Raw genomic sequence first — 16,122 nt, 5'->3', positions numbered from 1 at the left:
TCCGGTGTGTGTGCTAAAAACGCTAGTGCACCTTTGTAAAAGGAGCCCTATAATTTTGCTTAGAGTTTATCCTAGGCATTAAGCAATGTCACTAGAAGAGCATCAATGGCTCATCTTAGGTATTTAAAATCTTCTTTGGAAATTAAAAAATTTTTGGTAGTGAAATATGGAATCCTGTACCCCTTAAAATGTGTGTTCTACTGTTTAACATAGCAGTTTTAAATTCATCTTTGTTATTAAGGCCCTCTTTTTCTTTGCCTTGGTAGACGCAGCCCAGGGCGCTAAATGCTCATAGAATTCCATGAGCGTTGGAGCATTTAGCACTCCAGGCTGTGGTAGTAAAAGGAAGGGGGGAGAGGGATGTTTGCACACATTTATTACATGCTGGAAAACATTTTGCATGTCTTTTTAGGTTTCTGATGAGGGTTCCACCATATCTTGTGTTGTTGAGCGGACACGAGGAGCTCTGGACTCTGTATCTGTTTTCTACATTCTTTCTCAGATTGATTCCATCAGTATTTATGACTCCATTGCTGATTTTACTAACACCAGTGGAGTTATGACCTTCCTTCCTTCCTCCAGATCTGAGGTAATCTCTTTATTTAAGTTTTTCTGATATTTCTTTTTTTTTTAAATCTTCTAGAAATATTGTTTTCTAATAAAGCTTACAATGATATATCATGTTAAACTAAACAATATGGTGTGCATTGCTTAAACTTTCCTGTGCTTGTAAATCAATATACTAATCATACACAGGCTATATCCAATATTTATGTATTACAAAGATGGATCTAGTTTCAATTAATAGAACTAATTTTAGTGATATAAGTGCTGTGCTCAGATCCGCTTACCAAAGTGCTCTAATGAACTTGTGAGCAGTGGTAGCTGACTGGGACCACGACAGCAACTAGTCCCAAAATGCCTGCGTCTAAAAACTAGCAATAACAGGTAAGTGTATTACTTATCTGAAGTAGAGGCAGGTCTCTCCATGCAGCTTCCACTGTTAGAGATGAGAAATCAAGGGCTCCTTTTACTAAGGTGCGTTAGGGCCTTAACGCACGGAATAGTGCGCTAGACCTTAATGCCAGCATTGAGCTGGCGTTATTCTAGAAGCGTACCGTACGGTGTAGAGTACAGTAATTTCATGTGCGCTAATTTCTTTAGTGTACCTTAGTAAAAGGAGCCCCAAGGGTACTCTAAACACCCGAAAGTGACCAAAACCCGGTCCCTTGACTCGAGTTTCGCTATTGTGTCATCAGGAGGGAGTATGCTATAAAAAAGTAAAAGTGACTACAATTACTACTAGCGATAATAAAATAGACCTTATTCACTAACTACTTATATCTGAAATGTGCCCTGCATAATCTCAATGTTTTATTTAAAAATAGATAGTTAACTATATTTCCATACCTCAAAGGGAACTGGGCTGCTGCATGATATATCGTGCACTTTGTCACCGGCAGCCTCAGGGCAATGGGTCCTAGGGCACAAGTGGCGAGAGAAAACTCTTGTGAGCCGCTGCGGGCAGCACAAGGAAGAAAAAAAAAAGGTTAGCAGAAGTGAACACCACCACACCAGGTAGGTATAATATCAAGCAATAACTGGGTTTATTCTTCAAAACAAAATATTCAAACCAGCTTGCTTGTTTTCAAGTTCAATCAGTTTCATATTGAAAAAAAACACAATCTTGTCAGGAAGTTCCAGATATAAAATGTAGTCCCAAAACAAACAATACACTGCTAAACAGTCTCTGGGTTAATGTCAGTCAAATAAAGTTCAAAAACACATAATTCAAGCTTTCCCCAAAGCTGCTGCTGGCTCTCCAGCCAATAAATAGTCCAAACTTTCAAAGCTTCAAAAAAACAGTCTTTTGGGCTGATATCCTCAGCCTGTGCTAATGCTACGGCACTAGGCCCCAGCAGCTGACGTGCTGGCCAGGGAGTGTGCTCTGCGTGGTCGTAATTTGCCAATCATAGGGCCTCAATCCCACCACAGAAAACGCGGAGCATTCCCCACTGCCTAGGACTGGTAACAGCCCTTCCCTCACCCAGGAGAAAAAAGGAAAAGAAAAAAACACAAAATTCAAAACAGCTCTTAAAGGTACCTCCAAGCACCTCACCTTCTTCAGGGTTACCCAAAAAACGTTCAATCAGCTTAGTTAAGCAATGTTCAAGAAAGGCATTTAGACAATATGAATTACAGTGGTACCTTGGATTACGAGCATAATCCGTTCCAGGAGCATGCTTGTAATCCAAAATGCTCGTTTATCAAAGCGAGTTTCCTCATAGGAAATAATGGAAACTCGCTTTGATATGTTCCCCCCCCCCTCCACGAGAACCGGCACTGCTCCCCCCGAAGGCCCCCCTGCGATCCGGCACTCTCCCCCCCCGCGATCCGGCACCCCCCTGCCGCGATCCAGCACCCCCCCACTGCTTCTTATAGTCATCTTGGCACCGGCATGTCCTGTGCTTGGTGCCGGTGCCCGAAGATCGGCCTCCTCTTCTGCTGGGCCTTGAGCATCTGTGCATGCTCAAGGCCTGCAAGTTCACACTCGGTTTCCAAGGCGCCGATTTTGCAAATGTTTTGCTTGTCTTGCAAAACACTCGCAAACCAGTGCACTCGTAAACTGAGGTACCACTGTACTTGCCTTCAGTCCAGCAAACCTCCATTGGCAGGACTCCATTCCGTGGCTCAGCATATGGCTCCAGCTCCATGTCCTGGAAATCTTCAGGCATGAAGTTAGGTGGCTCCAAACCAGCCTCAGTCAGCTCCATACTTTCCAGCTGCTCACTGCCATTCAGAGCTCTCAACCCTGAGTCTCTCTGCCTTTCCTCTTGCTGTTCCTTCTCCTTCTGTCTCTCTAGCTGTTCAGCTCTCTGGTGTAATAGCCTGCCGCCATGCCCCAAACCCTCAGATGAAAAAGTTTTCCAGCTGTTTCTGCTTCCAGCCTGCAGGTGACTGCTGGGAAGTAACCTAGAGCTGTGTCGGGGTTGGGAATAGAGAGCTGCACGGGAACGGGGACGACGGGAATCCCGCGGGACCCGCGGGCATCCCGCGGGTTCCCCCTTTGGGTCACGGGGATCCCGTGGGGACGCCCCTAGGGTCGCGGGGATCCCGTGGGGATGCCCCCTAGGGTCGCGGGGATCCCGTGGGGACGCCTCTGAGGGTCGCGGGGTTCCTGCGGGGCTGGATGTACTCAGTCGCGCGGCTCTTCTCCCTACCTTCTCTGCTTGCAGCACAGAGCCGAACGGAAGTCTTCCTGACGTCAGCGCTGACGTTGGAGGGGAGGGAGGGCTTAAACAAAGCCCTCCCTCCCTCCGACGTCAGCGCTGACTTCGGGAAGACTTCCGTTTGGCTCTGTGCTGCAGGCAGTGCAGGTAAGGAGGAGAGTAGCCTTGCGGTTCGAGTGGCTACCAAGGGAGGGGGCGGTCCGCCCTGCCACACCCCGCCCCGGTTGCAGCACAGCCGGCCAGGTCCCCTTACTTTTGTGGCACTTCCCCGACCGACCGACAACAGCCCCGGTCCAATAATCCTCCCTGCCCTGTAGCCGCGAATCTAAATTATCTTCTTACAGCAGCTGTAATAAGGTAATTTAGATTCGCAGTTAAGGGCAGGGAGGTTTGTCGGACCGGGGCTGTTGTCAGTCGGTCGGGGAAGTGCCACAAAAGTAAGGGGACCTGGCCGGCTGTGCTGCATCCGGGGCGGTAGAGAAGGAGTGGGGAGAAGGACGCTGAAAGGCCATGGGGAAGACGGGAGGAGGGGGGGAAGGACTCTGAAAGCACTTGAAGACAGAGGAGGGAGAAGGACACTGAAAGCACATGGGGAATACAAAGGGGTGGAGAAGGACGCTGAAAGGCCATGGGAAGGGCGGGGGGGAAGGACTCTGAAAGCACTTGTGGAAGACAGAGGGGGGAGAAGGATGCTGAAAGCACATGGGGAAGACAAAGGGGTAGAGAAGGACGCTGAAAGGACATGGGGAAGACAAAGGGGTGGAGAAGGACGCTGAAAGGCCATGGGAAGGGCGGGGGGGGGAAGGACCCTGAAAGCAGTTGTGGAAGACAGAGGGGGGAGAAGGATGCTGAAAGCACATGGGGAAGACAAAGGGGTGGAGAAGGACGCTGAAAGGACATGGGGAAGACGGGGGGGGGATGGAGAAGGACGCTGAAAGGCCATGGGGAAGACAGAGAGGGAGAAGGACGCTGAAAGGACATGGGGAAGCAGAGGGGGGAGAAGGACACTGAAAGCACATGTGGAAGACAGAGGGGGGAGAAGGACGCTGACAGGACATGGGGAAGATGGGGGGAGAAGGAAATGGGGAAGAGAGAGTAGGGAGAAGACGCTGGCAGGGAAGAAGACAGATGCCAGACATGGGGGGAGCGGAGAGAAGAAGATGGGTGCCAGACCAATTTGGAAGGGGGAAGAAAGGGAGAGGCACAGTAACAGAGCAAATGGAAGATGCAGAAGGAAGAGAGACAGTGGATGGAAGGAATTGAATGAGAACATGAGGAAAGCAGAAACCAGGCAACAAAGGTAGGAAAAGAATTATATTTCTTTTTTTTTATTTTGCTTCAGGATAAAGTAGTATATTAGTTGTGTTGATAAAAATTTATAAACATTAGAGGCTCTGGTAGAAACCCATTTGCAAAGTATGTATTCTTCCCAATTAATATTTTCAAATTAATAAAGTCTTTTTGCTTATTTGTAAATGGGTTTCTACCAGAGCCTTTAATTCAGTAGCATAATTAAATGAAATAACTATTTCTGAAGTTTATATGGACGGGGGATTCCTCGCGGGGACGGGTGGGGACGGAGGGATTCCTCACGGGGACGGGTGGGGACGGGTGGGATTCCTCACGGGGACGGGTGGGGATGGGTGGGACTTTGGCGGGGACGGGTGGGGACGGGTGGGATTTCTGTCCCCGCGCAACTCTCTAGTTGGGAAACCTGCAATTCTTCTCTCCCACTCCCTCTAGGGGTCAAAGAAGGAAAGTCACCAAAATGCTCAGTTGAGGGTTTAAATTGAGCTGTTTGTGGAGTGTCTGCTCTTGAGCTATGCACTGCTCTGGGGACACTCCTAGCAGGCATAGGCTGAATACCACAACATATATAACAGCATAAGGACCCATCTAGCACAGCACCTGCGATAGTGATGTTGCCTTGGTAAATGCACTGAAGCCCATTCAATTCCTATGGGCTTTGGTGCATTTAAAGTGGCAGCATCGTTACCATGGACTTGTATAAGGGACCCTTTGTTTAACCTTTCAAATTTTTGTACTCTTAGCATAAGGCTATGGGGCTCCTTTTATCAAGCCACGCTAGTGGTTTAACATGTGTAATACCGCGTGCTAAACTGCTGGCCACGCTAGCTGCTAACGCCTCCCTTGAGCAGGCGGTAAGTTTTAGGCCAGCGCGGGGGTTAACACGTGATAAAAAGTCACGCGTGTTAACCCCGCTAGCGCAGCTTGATAAAAGGAGCCCTATATCTCTAGGGTCCTTTTACTAAGAAATACTATGAAATGGGCTAAGCAGGATCCGAACACAGGTTTTTCTTGTATGCTAAACCCATTTCTAGTGCATCCATAAAATGGGAGATTTTTGACCTTTGTATTTATAGCTCATGCAGTAATGTTGTCATTAGTTCACAGCATCTGCAAATACTTACTGTAAATATGGGAACACTTACCCCCCTCCTATTTAGGGGGTGCTAAGAGCTCCTGCATTAATTAATTAAATGATTTAAAAATTTATTACTCGTAATCATGCTACAATTCTGAGCAAGATACAATAAAACATATATAATAGTCAAATAACACTCAAAACATAACATAAAATCTACATAAAACAGCATATAAAAAAGGTATATAAGTATCAAACAAGCCACCCATTCATGAAAAACATTACGTAAATTGAGTTGATTTAACCAGCTTCCTGAATCGCAATAGACTCGATGCATTTTTTTATCTCCTCAGGCAAAGAAGTCCACAAAAGAGCCCCTTGAACAGTTAATACCAAGTGACTATTGCTTATCAATTTCACAGCTTCTCCAGCCAGCTACTCGTGCTGGTATTGGCTTTCCCTCTGATGTCACTTTGTGGCCCCGCAACCCAGAACGGATTTCAGAGGGAGCCAGGCCTGCACGAGCAGCAGGCTAGATTTAAAGAGGTCTGGGGGTTGGGGAAGGGAGTGCACAAGCATAGCATAGAGGACGGAGAGATACCAGTGCCCCCTCCAAGACGGCGCCTGGGGCTGTCCACCCCCCACCCCACCCCCCTCCCCTTACTATGCCACTGAACACCACAGAACTGGAATCTATTTTCAGATTTAATGCACTCAGAACAGCATTAATTCCCATTTCATAATGTGATCACGTCACCCCGCTACTTCGAGAGTCACACTGGTTATCAGTCTCTCACAGAACAACTTATAAGATTCTCCTCCTAGTTTTCAAAATTAGGACCTCCCATCTCCCTGCCTTTCTAGACAAATATTTAACCCCTCATACCCCTGCTAGGGCCCTTAGATCTACTAATCAGAACTTACTGACAGTCCCCTCAATTAAGGACTTATACTATACTAGAAATACTATATTTTCCACTGTTGCGCCCTCGCTTTGGAATACAATGCCACCTCACCTCCGTGCTGAAAACTCCCTAAACAAGTTTAAAACACACCTTAAAACATTTCAATTCAAAGACGCCTATCTAAACTCCAACTGAGACCCGAAAAAAGAAAAACAAAACAAAAACTAATAAACAGAGAAACGCTTTTAAGAAGCGACATTCCCCTCTCCCATTTGTTTTACCCTTCCCTTTATTTCCTTTTTATTCATTTACATAATGTAATTAACAACCTCCTTTTCCCCCCTCCCTCCTTTCGTCACCCACTTGTCTCCATTATGGGCTCCTTTTATCAAGCTGCGCTAGCGGGGTTAACGCACGCAACTTTTCATCACGCGTTAACCCCTGCGCTGGCCAAAAACTACCACCTGCTCAAGAGGAAGCGGTAACGGCTAGCGCAGCTGGCAGTTTAGCGCACGCTATTACGCACATTAAAACGCTAGCGCGGCTTGATAAAAGGAGCCCTATGTCTTTGTCTTGTCATTAACTTTCCCCATTTTTTTTTCTTTTCTTAGCTATTTATGCAATTTTAAATATCTTATGTATTTCTTTTTTTTTCTTTTTTAAATTTTTATTATTGTAAACCGACCAGATACTTGTGATGGTTGGTATATCAAATTATAAATAAACTTGAAACTTGATCAGCAAGGCTGTGTCATGATTACAGAGCTGGAAAATGAATCCCATATTATTAGGTCATAGGATCAAAGATCTTGGATTATAATATCTTTGGATGAGATTTTTTTTTTTTTTTCCTATTTTCTGCAGTACATTTATTTGTTTTTAATTTGTCTTTCTCCTTGTATTAGGTTTTGAACTTGCATATTCTCGATGATGATCTTCCTGAGCTTGCGGAACACTTCAGTGTGATCTTGGTCTCTGCTGTTCCTGGAGATGGAAAAACTGGATCTGCGCCAACTAGTGGAGCTAGTATAGACCCAGAGAAGAAATCAACAAATATTACCATCAGAGCCAGTGACCATCCATATGGTAACAACAAAAATGGAAGTTTCACTTTTATTTTTATAAGAACTGGATTATTTCAGCAGATTAGGTATCAGATTCTTTATCTGATGCTAATACATACTATTATGATTCCCCTTTTATTGGGCATGCACATGACTATCCCATAAAACAGAGATTAGTATAATATACACCCTTCTTACTGCATCAGAAACTCTGGACAAGGTGGAGTTGAGGAGTTGTTGTGGTATGAGCGATCTAATAGTGGGAAGTGTGTGGCGCAGTGGTTAAAGCTACAGCCTCAGCACCCTGAAGTTGTAGGTTCAAACCCACACTACTCCTTGTGACCTTGGGCAAGTCACTTAATCCCCCCATTGCGATTGTGAGCCTGCCAGGATAGAGAGGGAAAAATGCTTGTGTACCTAAATAAACTCATGTAAACCTTTCTGAGCTCTCCTGGAAGAACAGTATAGAAAATTGAATACATAAACAAATGAGAGATCTAGGGCTCCTTTTACAAAGGTGCGTTAGGGCCTTAACGTGTAGAATAGCGTGCGCTAAAATGTCGCGCGTGCTAGCCGCTATGCCTCCTTTTAAGCAGGCGGTAATTTTTCAGCTAGCGCGCGCTGTGCGTGCGTTAAAAATGCTAGCGCACCTTAGTAAAAGGAGCCCCTAGTGAGATATTTCTGGATGGCAGGCAGTCCTTTCTGCCTGTCTCTTAGGATTGAAATTGATAATGTACCTTTTTCTACCATGAGGAATGCCAGTGCAGGACTTCCATGCAGCTCAAAGCTGCTTAGCAGGACCTCTGCCCATCTCCTTCTACAGAGCTATATACTGTATAAACAGTGAGTCCTTCATGCTCGCAAAAAAGAAAACAGGAATGAAATCTGCATTGACACTAGCTGCTGCAGAATGAGCAAACTTTTTACTCCTCTTCAGACCACAGGTTAAAGTCCTGGTGTTAGAAAACCATGCCGCCCAGGTCTTTTCTGCACTTTATATCCATGGTTATTAATAACTCATATCTAATCTAATCTAATCTTTGGTTTATATACCGGGTCATCTCCCAGTGGAGCTCGTCTCGGTTCACATATAATTAAGACTAGAGTACATAGCAGAAAACATAGGAGAAGGATATCTCCAATAGCATTGAATTAAAATGTTCAGAGCACTAACGTCTCTGCATGTTTTCCTGTGTTTTAGACTCCTTTCAGCATAGTGCTGCCATAATAGCTCAGAAATTTGTGCACGGAACCCACATTATGCTTTGCACTAAATCTCTATAATTAATAAGCTAATTAAATAAACCCACCAGCAAGTTTGTAGTTTGCTGAATTAACTGATCTTACTTCAAAAGCAACCTGGTAACTTCAGTGGCAAATCCTGATGGAACATATCAGATTTTTCAGCAAGCTGATCCATTGAGGGAAAATTATTTGGAGAGGATCCCACCCTTGGGGCATTAAGCCTAACTCCAAGGGAGTTTTGCCTGGCAGAAGAAAAGCTTTTATTTTGTTGGAATAAGGCTTTTATATTCTGGCATATTTTTGGACAGCAATTGTTTTGTTTTGGTTTGTAAATGCTGGACTCAAGCCCAAGGTGATACAATCCTGAGAATTTATTTGACACTTGGTTATGCTGGTGAAACAATAAACGGTACCCAAGAAAATTGCACCCAAAGTTTTAAACTCTTTTATTTTGAGCCTTACCTAGCTACCAAAACAACCTCGCAAACTGCTCAGCCAAGGTTTGTGTGCATTGGGTTAGGTCACTCGCTGAGTCCAGCTTGGCCGTGCCTGGTCACAGTGTCTGTTTGCCCTGTTTTCTTTTTTTTTTTATTTATTGTAAAGCCGCTTTGTAATTTAAAAAGGCGGGATAGCAAATTCTTAATAAAACTTGAAACTTGAAAACTTGCATTGTGTCAAAGAGCCATGATACAACAGTTGTATGTTTAATTTTGTACTGCTGTTTTCCTTTTTTCAATAAACGAAAAGTTTCAAAAAAAATTTTTTTGACCTTTGACAATTATTTTAGAAATTCTTGTCACAGTTTGGATGTGCATATACTAGCATTTAGATATGTATGTTGCATACGTTTGCCCCCATTCCTATCTCCCTTGGAAAACATAGGCATTTAGGTTTCTCATATGGCTATGGAACTTATTGTTGGAGGATGTGGTAACAGTGGTTAACTTAAAAAAAGGTTGGACAGGTTCCTGGAGGAAAAGTCTATAATCTGCTACAGAGATAGAGATGGGAAAGCTACTGCTTATAATGGAATTGCGCTACTATTTGTTTTTGCTACTATATGATTATCTGTCAGGTATTTGTGACCTGGATTAGCCACTGGGAAACAGAGTACTGGGCTAGATAAGCCATTGGTCTTACCCAGTATAACAACTCACATGTCTATGTATTGGCACATGTACGACGAGGATGGTTTGAAAAGTTTGGACATAGGAAGGGGTACTGTTGAACAGTCTCCATCTAGGGCTATACACTTAGTCTAGAGAGTTTCCAGTTTTTTCATATCGTAGGAAAAATAGCTTAGAAAAAAAACTGGAAACTTACTGGACTAAGTATTTAATAATAATAACTTTATTTTTGTATACCGCAGTACCAGAATAGTTCAAAGCGGTTTACATGACAAGAGACTGTACATCGACAGCGAAGTTACAAATAAGTCAATCAATCAATATAGCTTAGCAAGTCGGGAGCAAGCAAGAAGGAGATAGCGAAGTTATAAACAGAAGTGGCCGGTGGACAAGCAAAGGGATACCCAATTGAAGAGTTCAATTTAGCCCTTGATGGAGACTACGGGGCTCATAATCAAAACATACAGGTGTCCAAAAACTCACCTGAGTCAGCACCTGCACGTCCTAATAGCTGGGATGTCCAAGTGCCGACTTTTTGAAACTAAATTTCTGGATGTCCAGCAGGACTTCTAAGCCACTGTGCATCCAAAGCTCAAAGGGGTGTGTTGTGAGGTGTGTTATGAGTGGCATCAGGTGGGCTTAAAACTGAGCATCCTACAGTGATAATTGAAGTTCTCTTGGAACATCCTAGAAGGAACTTAGACTGGAGTTAGAACTGGGTTCGATGTGTCTGAGTGTCCTAAAGGTGCCCAAATTGACCAAAGGACCACTGCATGCATTAAAGTATGACCCTCTACACTTCCCTAATGCTCATAGACCCCTCCCACCCTCAAAATATCCTATTTAGAGTACATACCTGTCTGTAGAACATTAGCATCTGGTATGGGAAGGCCTAGTACAGCATCACACAGGTGTCTTCAATAGCCTGGTAGATGGGCTAGTGAACCATAGAAAGGAGGATCCAGACCCATAAGACACTTTGACTACTACATTTATGATGTAAAGTGTGAGGCCAACAAAACCCACTAAAATCATACTCTATTTCCATATAGATGCCACTTGCAGCCATAAGGGCTTTTGGGGTGGGAGACAGGTGGGTATTATATGTTTTAGGGGAGTTTTGGAGGGCTCATCCTAAATTATAAGGGGATTTTGGTGAGATATGCATCTGACACCCTTTATGTGAATTTCATAGCATTGCCCTCTAAAGTGCCCCACTGCTCTGTTGGTATGTCTGTGTAGCCAGTCTATTATAATGCTGACCTCTCCCACATCTAATTGGTCTGCATTTGTGGAGCTTGGACGCATCTGTGGTCGAAAATGTTGCATAAGGTTAGACGTTTTGTCAGCCAAGATGTCCAAGTAGCCAATTTTCATTAAAAAAAATTTGGACATCCGGGAAGTTTGAAGATAGCTGTTTTTCTGTATCTGACTTTGGATGTCTAGTGGTAAATGCACAAAGTTGGACTTAGACACACTACTGAAAATGCCCCTCCATGTTGTTTAACTTGCTTTTTTACCAAACTTTTCAAACCACCCTTGTATGTATATCTCTGAAATACCAGCATACATGTGTATGTGCTGGTACATAGATGTCAATGCTGTTGATTTGCTTCCATTGATATTGTAGATTTTGGCATTTGCAAAATGGATCCTACCTCTGAATGTTCCATACACATAGGGCCTAATATTCAGATTGCAGGAGGTGATAGGTTCCGGATTAATCTAAGGAATCAGAGTAATCTAAGAAAATACTTTTTTACAGAAAGGGTGGTAGATGCATGGAACAGTCTCCCAGAAGAGGTGGTGGAGACAGAGACTGTGTCTGAATTCAAAAGGTCCTGGGATAGACACATGGGATCTCTCGGAGAGAGAAAGAGATAATGGTTATTGTGGATGGGCAGACTAGATGGGCCAGTTGGCCTTTATCTGCCATCATGTCGGCTATGTTGGCTAACTTCTGAAGTCAACGCTGAACTGAGATATTAAATTCTGAGCCATTTCTGGTGACTAGCATTGAATATCTGGTTTATTTTTGGTCAGCTCAAATTTAGCTGACTCAGTCGATTTTAAATGCTGGCCAACTAAGTTATAGCAGCTAAAGATAGACCAGCTATTTACGTGGCCCGATTTGGCTGCTAAACTTGGCTGGACAGCATTTAAAATTGGTGTCTATCGTGTGATATAGCTAGCCAAGTTTTAGCTGCTAACTACTAATATTCAGCAGAGATAGCTGAGTGAATATTAGTGGTTAGCTAGCTAAATGTTATTTTAACTGACCAAGGGCTCCTTTTACTAAGGTGTGCTAGCGTTTTTAGCGCATGCACAAGATTAGCGCACGCTATAGCACGTGCTAGCCGAAAAATTATCGCCTGCTTAAAAGGAGGCGTAGCAGCTAGTGCGTGCGGCATTATAGCGTGCGCTAAGCACTCGCTAAAACTGCTAGTGCGCCTTTGTAAAAGGAGCCCCAAGAGTCATTCCTGGCTTATTAAATAGCACATATCAGGCAGATACATGCTTATTCCTGCATGCATTTTAGAAAAGGTTCTACATTGGTAGACCCTTTTGTAAAATTTTATTGGAATTTAAGATGTTCCTATATCTATGTTCTGTCTAAAATCTGCCTTTTTACATTTCTCAGGTTTGCTGCAGTTTTCTGTAGGACCTCCTCCTCAGCCTAGTGACACAAAGATCCTTCCTGCATCCAGTGTTCCTGAAATTACTATAAAGGAGGAAATAGGACAAGTCAAGTTGTTAGTAGTTCGTGCACAAGGCATTCTGGGAAGATTAATGGTGGATTACAGAACAGTTTCAGTCACAGCTTTCAGTTCTGAGGACTATTCAGTAAGTAAATGCAATAGCTGGGAAAACACACTTCTTTACTCTTTATTGTCTTACACTTTTTGCCTTGAAAAATCCCAAATAAATCTGGAATTGCAGTTTGGTATCTATCACAAGTGAATTCTGACTACAACTCTGATCAAAGTTTCAAAGTCAGTATCTATTTAAAATCAATTTATTTTAAGACAACATCATAAAATGACTTCATGTTGTTAGTTTGATTGTTGTCATCCTCCTAAAATAAATAAATCACCAAATATCACCCATTTTTTATATACTTTTTCATCAAAATGCAGAAAAAATTGTATACCCTCTACTGCTGACAAAACTTACGTTCTTGCCTTTAATTCCAATGACACTCAAATTACCTTTAAAATATAAAACAAATCAATCCTGAATTATAGTCTTTAATGGACTGCTTTGGATACCATTAGGCATTTTTAAGAACATCTCTGTGACTGATAAAGAAAAGTCCTTTAATCCAAAATTCCAACTTTCAATAGAAAGGTTTATATATCATCACTATCTCCCCTTTTATGAAGCCGCATTAGCCTTTATCGCTAGCCATGGCAGTAAAAGCTCCGATGCTCATAACATTCCTATGAGCATCGGAGCTAATACTGTTGCAGCCGGTGATAAAAAAGCCTAACGCGGCTTAATAAAAGAGGGGGCATATTTTTATAAGACTTCTGTGACTGATTTCAATAACTCATCAATTCACTTATATCATCCCTAGATTCCCACATTCACTACTTACATTATACCATTATTGTTTTAGCACGCGGATAGTGAATGCATATGGCAAAATTACTATAGGATGCCATTTTGCGTTAGTACTTACTGCAGCTTTGTAACAGCACCCCTAAATTAATGAATATTTTGCTTCAATTTTTGCTGAGGAGGATATAAAAGATTTACCTGCTCTAAAAATGGTATTGAAATGTGACATTACAAAGGAACTGAAACAATCTTGATGAACTTGGAAGACGTACTGAGCCAAATAAAAAAGTTAAAGAGCAATAAATCACCTGGACCGAATGAAAAATTAAATTGCTGATCTACTATTAATGAGCTGTAACCTGTCGTTAACATACTTATGTTATCTGAAGACTGGAAGATGGCCAATGTAGTGCCAATTTTTAAAAAGGGTTCCAGGGTGATCTGGGATAGTGCAGATTGGTAATCCTGACCTCAGTGATAGGCAAAATGAAAGAAACTATTATAAAGAATAAAATTATCAAACACATATACTAACATGGTTTAATGGGAAAAAATCAACATAGATTCAGTTGAGGGAAATCTTGCCTCACCAATTTGCTATATTTTTTGAAGGTGTGAATAAACATGTGGATTAAGGTCAGCCAATTGATGTAATATATCTAGATTTTCAGAAAGCTTTCAAACAAATTCCATAGAGACTTTTAAGGGAACTAAAAAGCCATGGAATAGGAGGCAACGATCTGTTGTGGATTGGGAACTGTTTAAAAGATGGTAAAGAAAGGGTCGGGTTGAATTGCCAATTCGGTCCATGGAGAAAGCTGAACAGCGAAGTGCCTCAAGGATCTGTACTTGAATCAGAATTTTTTCACATATTTATACATGATCTAAAAATGGGAATGATGAATGAAATTTCAGATGAAATGAAACTGTTAAAAGTTATTCAATTTCATGCAAACTTTGAGAAACTGCAGGATGACTTTAGGAAATTAGAAGACTGGGCATCCAAATGGCAGATGAAACTTTATGTGAACAAAAGGAAAGTGAGACACATTTGGAAAAATGATTCAAGTCATAGCTACTTGATGCTAGACTCCACATTAGGAGTCACCAGTCAAGAAAAGACCTAGGTGCATCAAGGATAGATGGAACATCTGACCCAGTATGGCATTCATGGCAGCATCGTACCCAACTGCTATTCTATAACTACAGTACATAAGAACATAAGAATTGCTGCTGCTAGGTCAGACCAGTTGTCCATCGCGCCCAGCAGTCCGCTCACGTGGTGGCCCCCAGGTCAAAGACCTGTGCCCTAACTGAGACCAGTCCTATCTGCGTTCGTTCCAGTTCAGCAGGAACTTGTCCATCCCTGTCTTGAATCCCTGGAGCGTGTTTTCCCTTAGCATTCCAGTTCTCCACCACTCTCTGGGTGAAGAAGAACTTCCTTACGTTTGTACGGAATCTATCCCCTTTTAACTTTAGAACCTCTCGTTCTCTCTACCTTGGAGAGGGTGAACAGTCTGTCTTTATCTACTAAGTCTATTCCCTTCATTATCTTGAATGTTTCAATCATGTCTCCTCTCAGTATCCTCTTTTCAAGGGAGAACCGGCCCAGCTTCCCTAATCTCTCAGTGTATCAAGCAGCGGTAGACAGTTTTACCACGGGCCGGTGAGGTAAATGCTTAACTCTCATTCAATTCCTTTGACCGCTAGAGCATTTACCTCGCCGTTCCATTGTAAAACTCTCCACTGCTTGATTAAAGGAGCTCATAGTGTGTAACTGTAAGAAGGCTGGGTAGAGTAGAAATTTATGTGTGTAAATTACAATATACGGTAGTGTAAGTTGCACATATTCTGTCACATTTAGGCACAAACAATTTAACATTGGCATTCACACTGCTTTCATTGTTCAACAATAATACTTAGAAATTAAAACACAACAAATCTTATTATGGATAAATAAATTCTGGCTGCAGCTTTATTTAACAAACAATGCAATAACATTAACCATGAATGAAAATCATTGAAATTTTCCCAAAGTGGTCTTCACAACCCAAACCCATGTCAGCTAGTCGGTAATGACTTAGCTGACAGTCTCCCCCCCAAAAAATTCAAACTGTGTTTCCTCTTAACATTGATCCAACCCTTGCCCCCCACCCCCATGAGACCCTGTGGTGGTGTCACACACAAGTATCTGCCCTTTCATCAATCCCCTGTATCATAAATAAATGATTGACCGCCTGGAAAACCAATTTTCTGCCACAGCGGTGTTATGAAAATCCTCTATCAGGACCTTCAGGCCATTGGGTCCGTGACTGGGTGTCCCAATGGCCTGAAGGTCCTGATAGAAGATTTTCATAAAAAGAAAATATTTCTAGATATATGGTGGTTTGACTTTTGAAAATAGACATTTTCTTACCGCCAACTTTGGACGTCTAGTACCATATGTCCAAACTAGACAGACATATTTTTGAAAATGCCCCTCCACATATCTAATTAATTTACAAATAATTACACGAAGCACTTTCCATGATAGAAGACATCACGATTCTCTGTCATATACAATCGTATGAATTGTCATAAGAAAACAACCTAATGACATTTATA

General features: G+C 42.5%; 1 protein-coding gene across 1 annotated transcript in view; it reads left to right on the top strand.

The window, feature by feature from the left end:
- ADGRV1 (adhesion G protein-coupled receptor V1) overlaps positions 1-16,122 on the top strand; it is a 786,618-nt gene that overhangs the window by 139,429 nt on the left and 631,067 nt on the right. Inside the window, exons 22-24 of the mRNA XM_033919809.1 lie at positions 413-589; positions 7,427-7,607; positions 12,599-12,801. Of these exons, the coding sequence (XP_033775700.1) occupies positions 413-589; positions 7,427-7,607; positions 12,599-12,801 (561 nt within the window). The remainder of the gene's footprint in view (positions 1-412; positions 590-7,426; positions 7,608-12,598; positions 12,802-16,122) is intronic.

The sequence above is a fragment of the Geotrypetes seraphini genome, chromosome 1, assembly GCF_902459505.1.
Source record: "Geotrypetes seraphini chromosome 1, aGeoSer1.1, whole genome shotgun sequence".
Taxonomy (NCBI): Eukaryota; Metazoa; Chordata; class Amphibia; order Gymnophiona; family Dermophiidae; genus Geotrypetes; species Geotrypetes seraphini.
The sequence above is the reverse complement of the archived record's forward strand: the minus strand, read 5'-3'. Positions and strand labels throughout refer to the sequence as shown.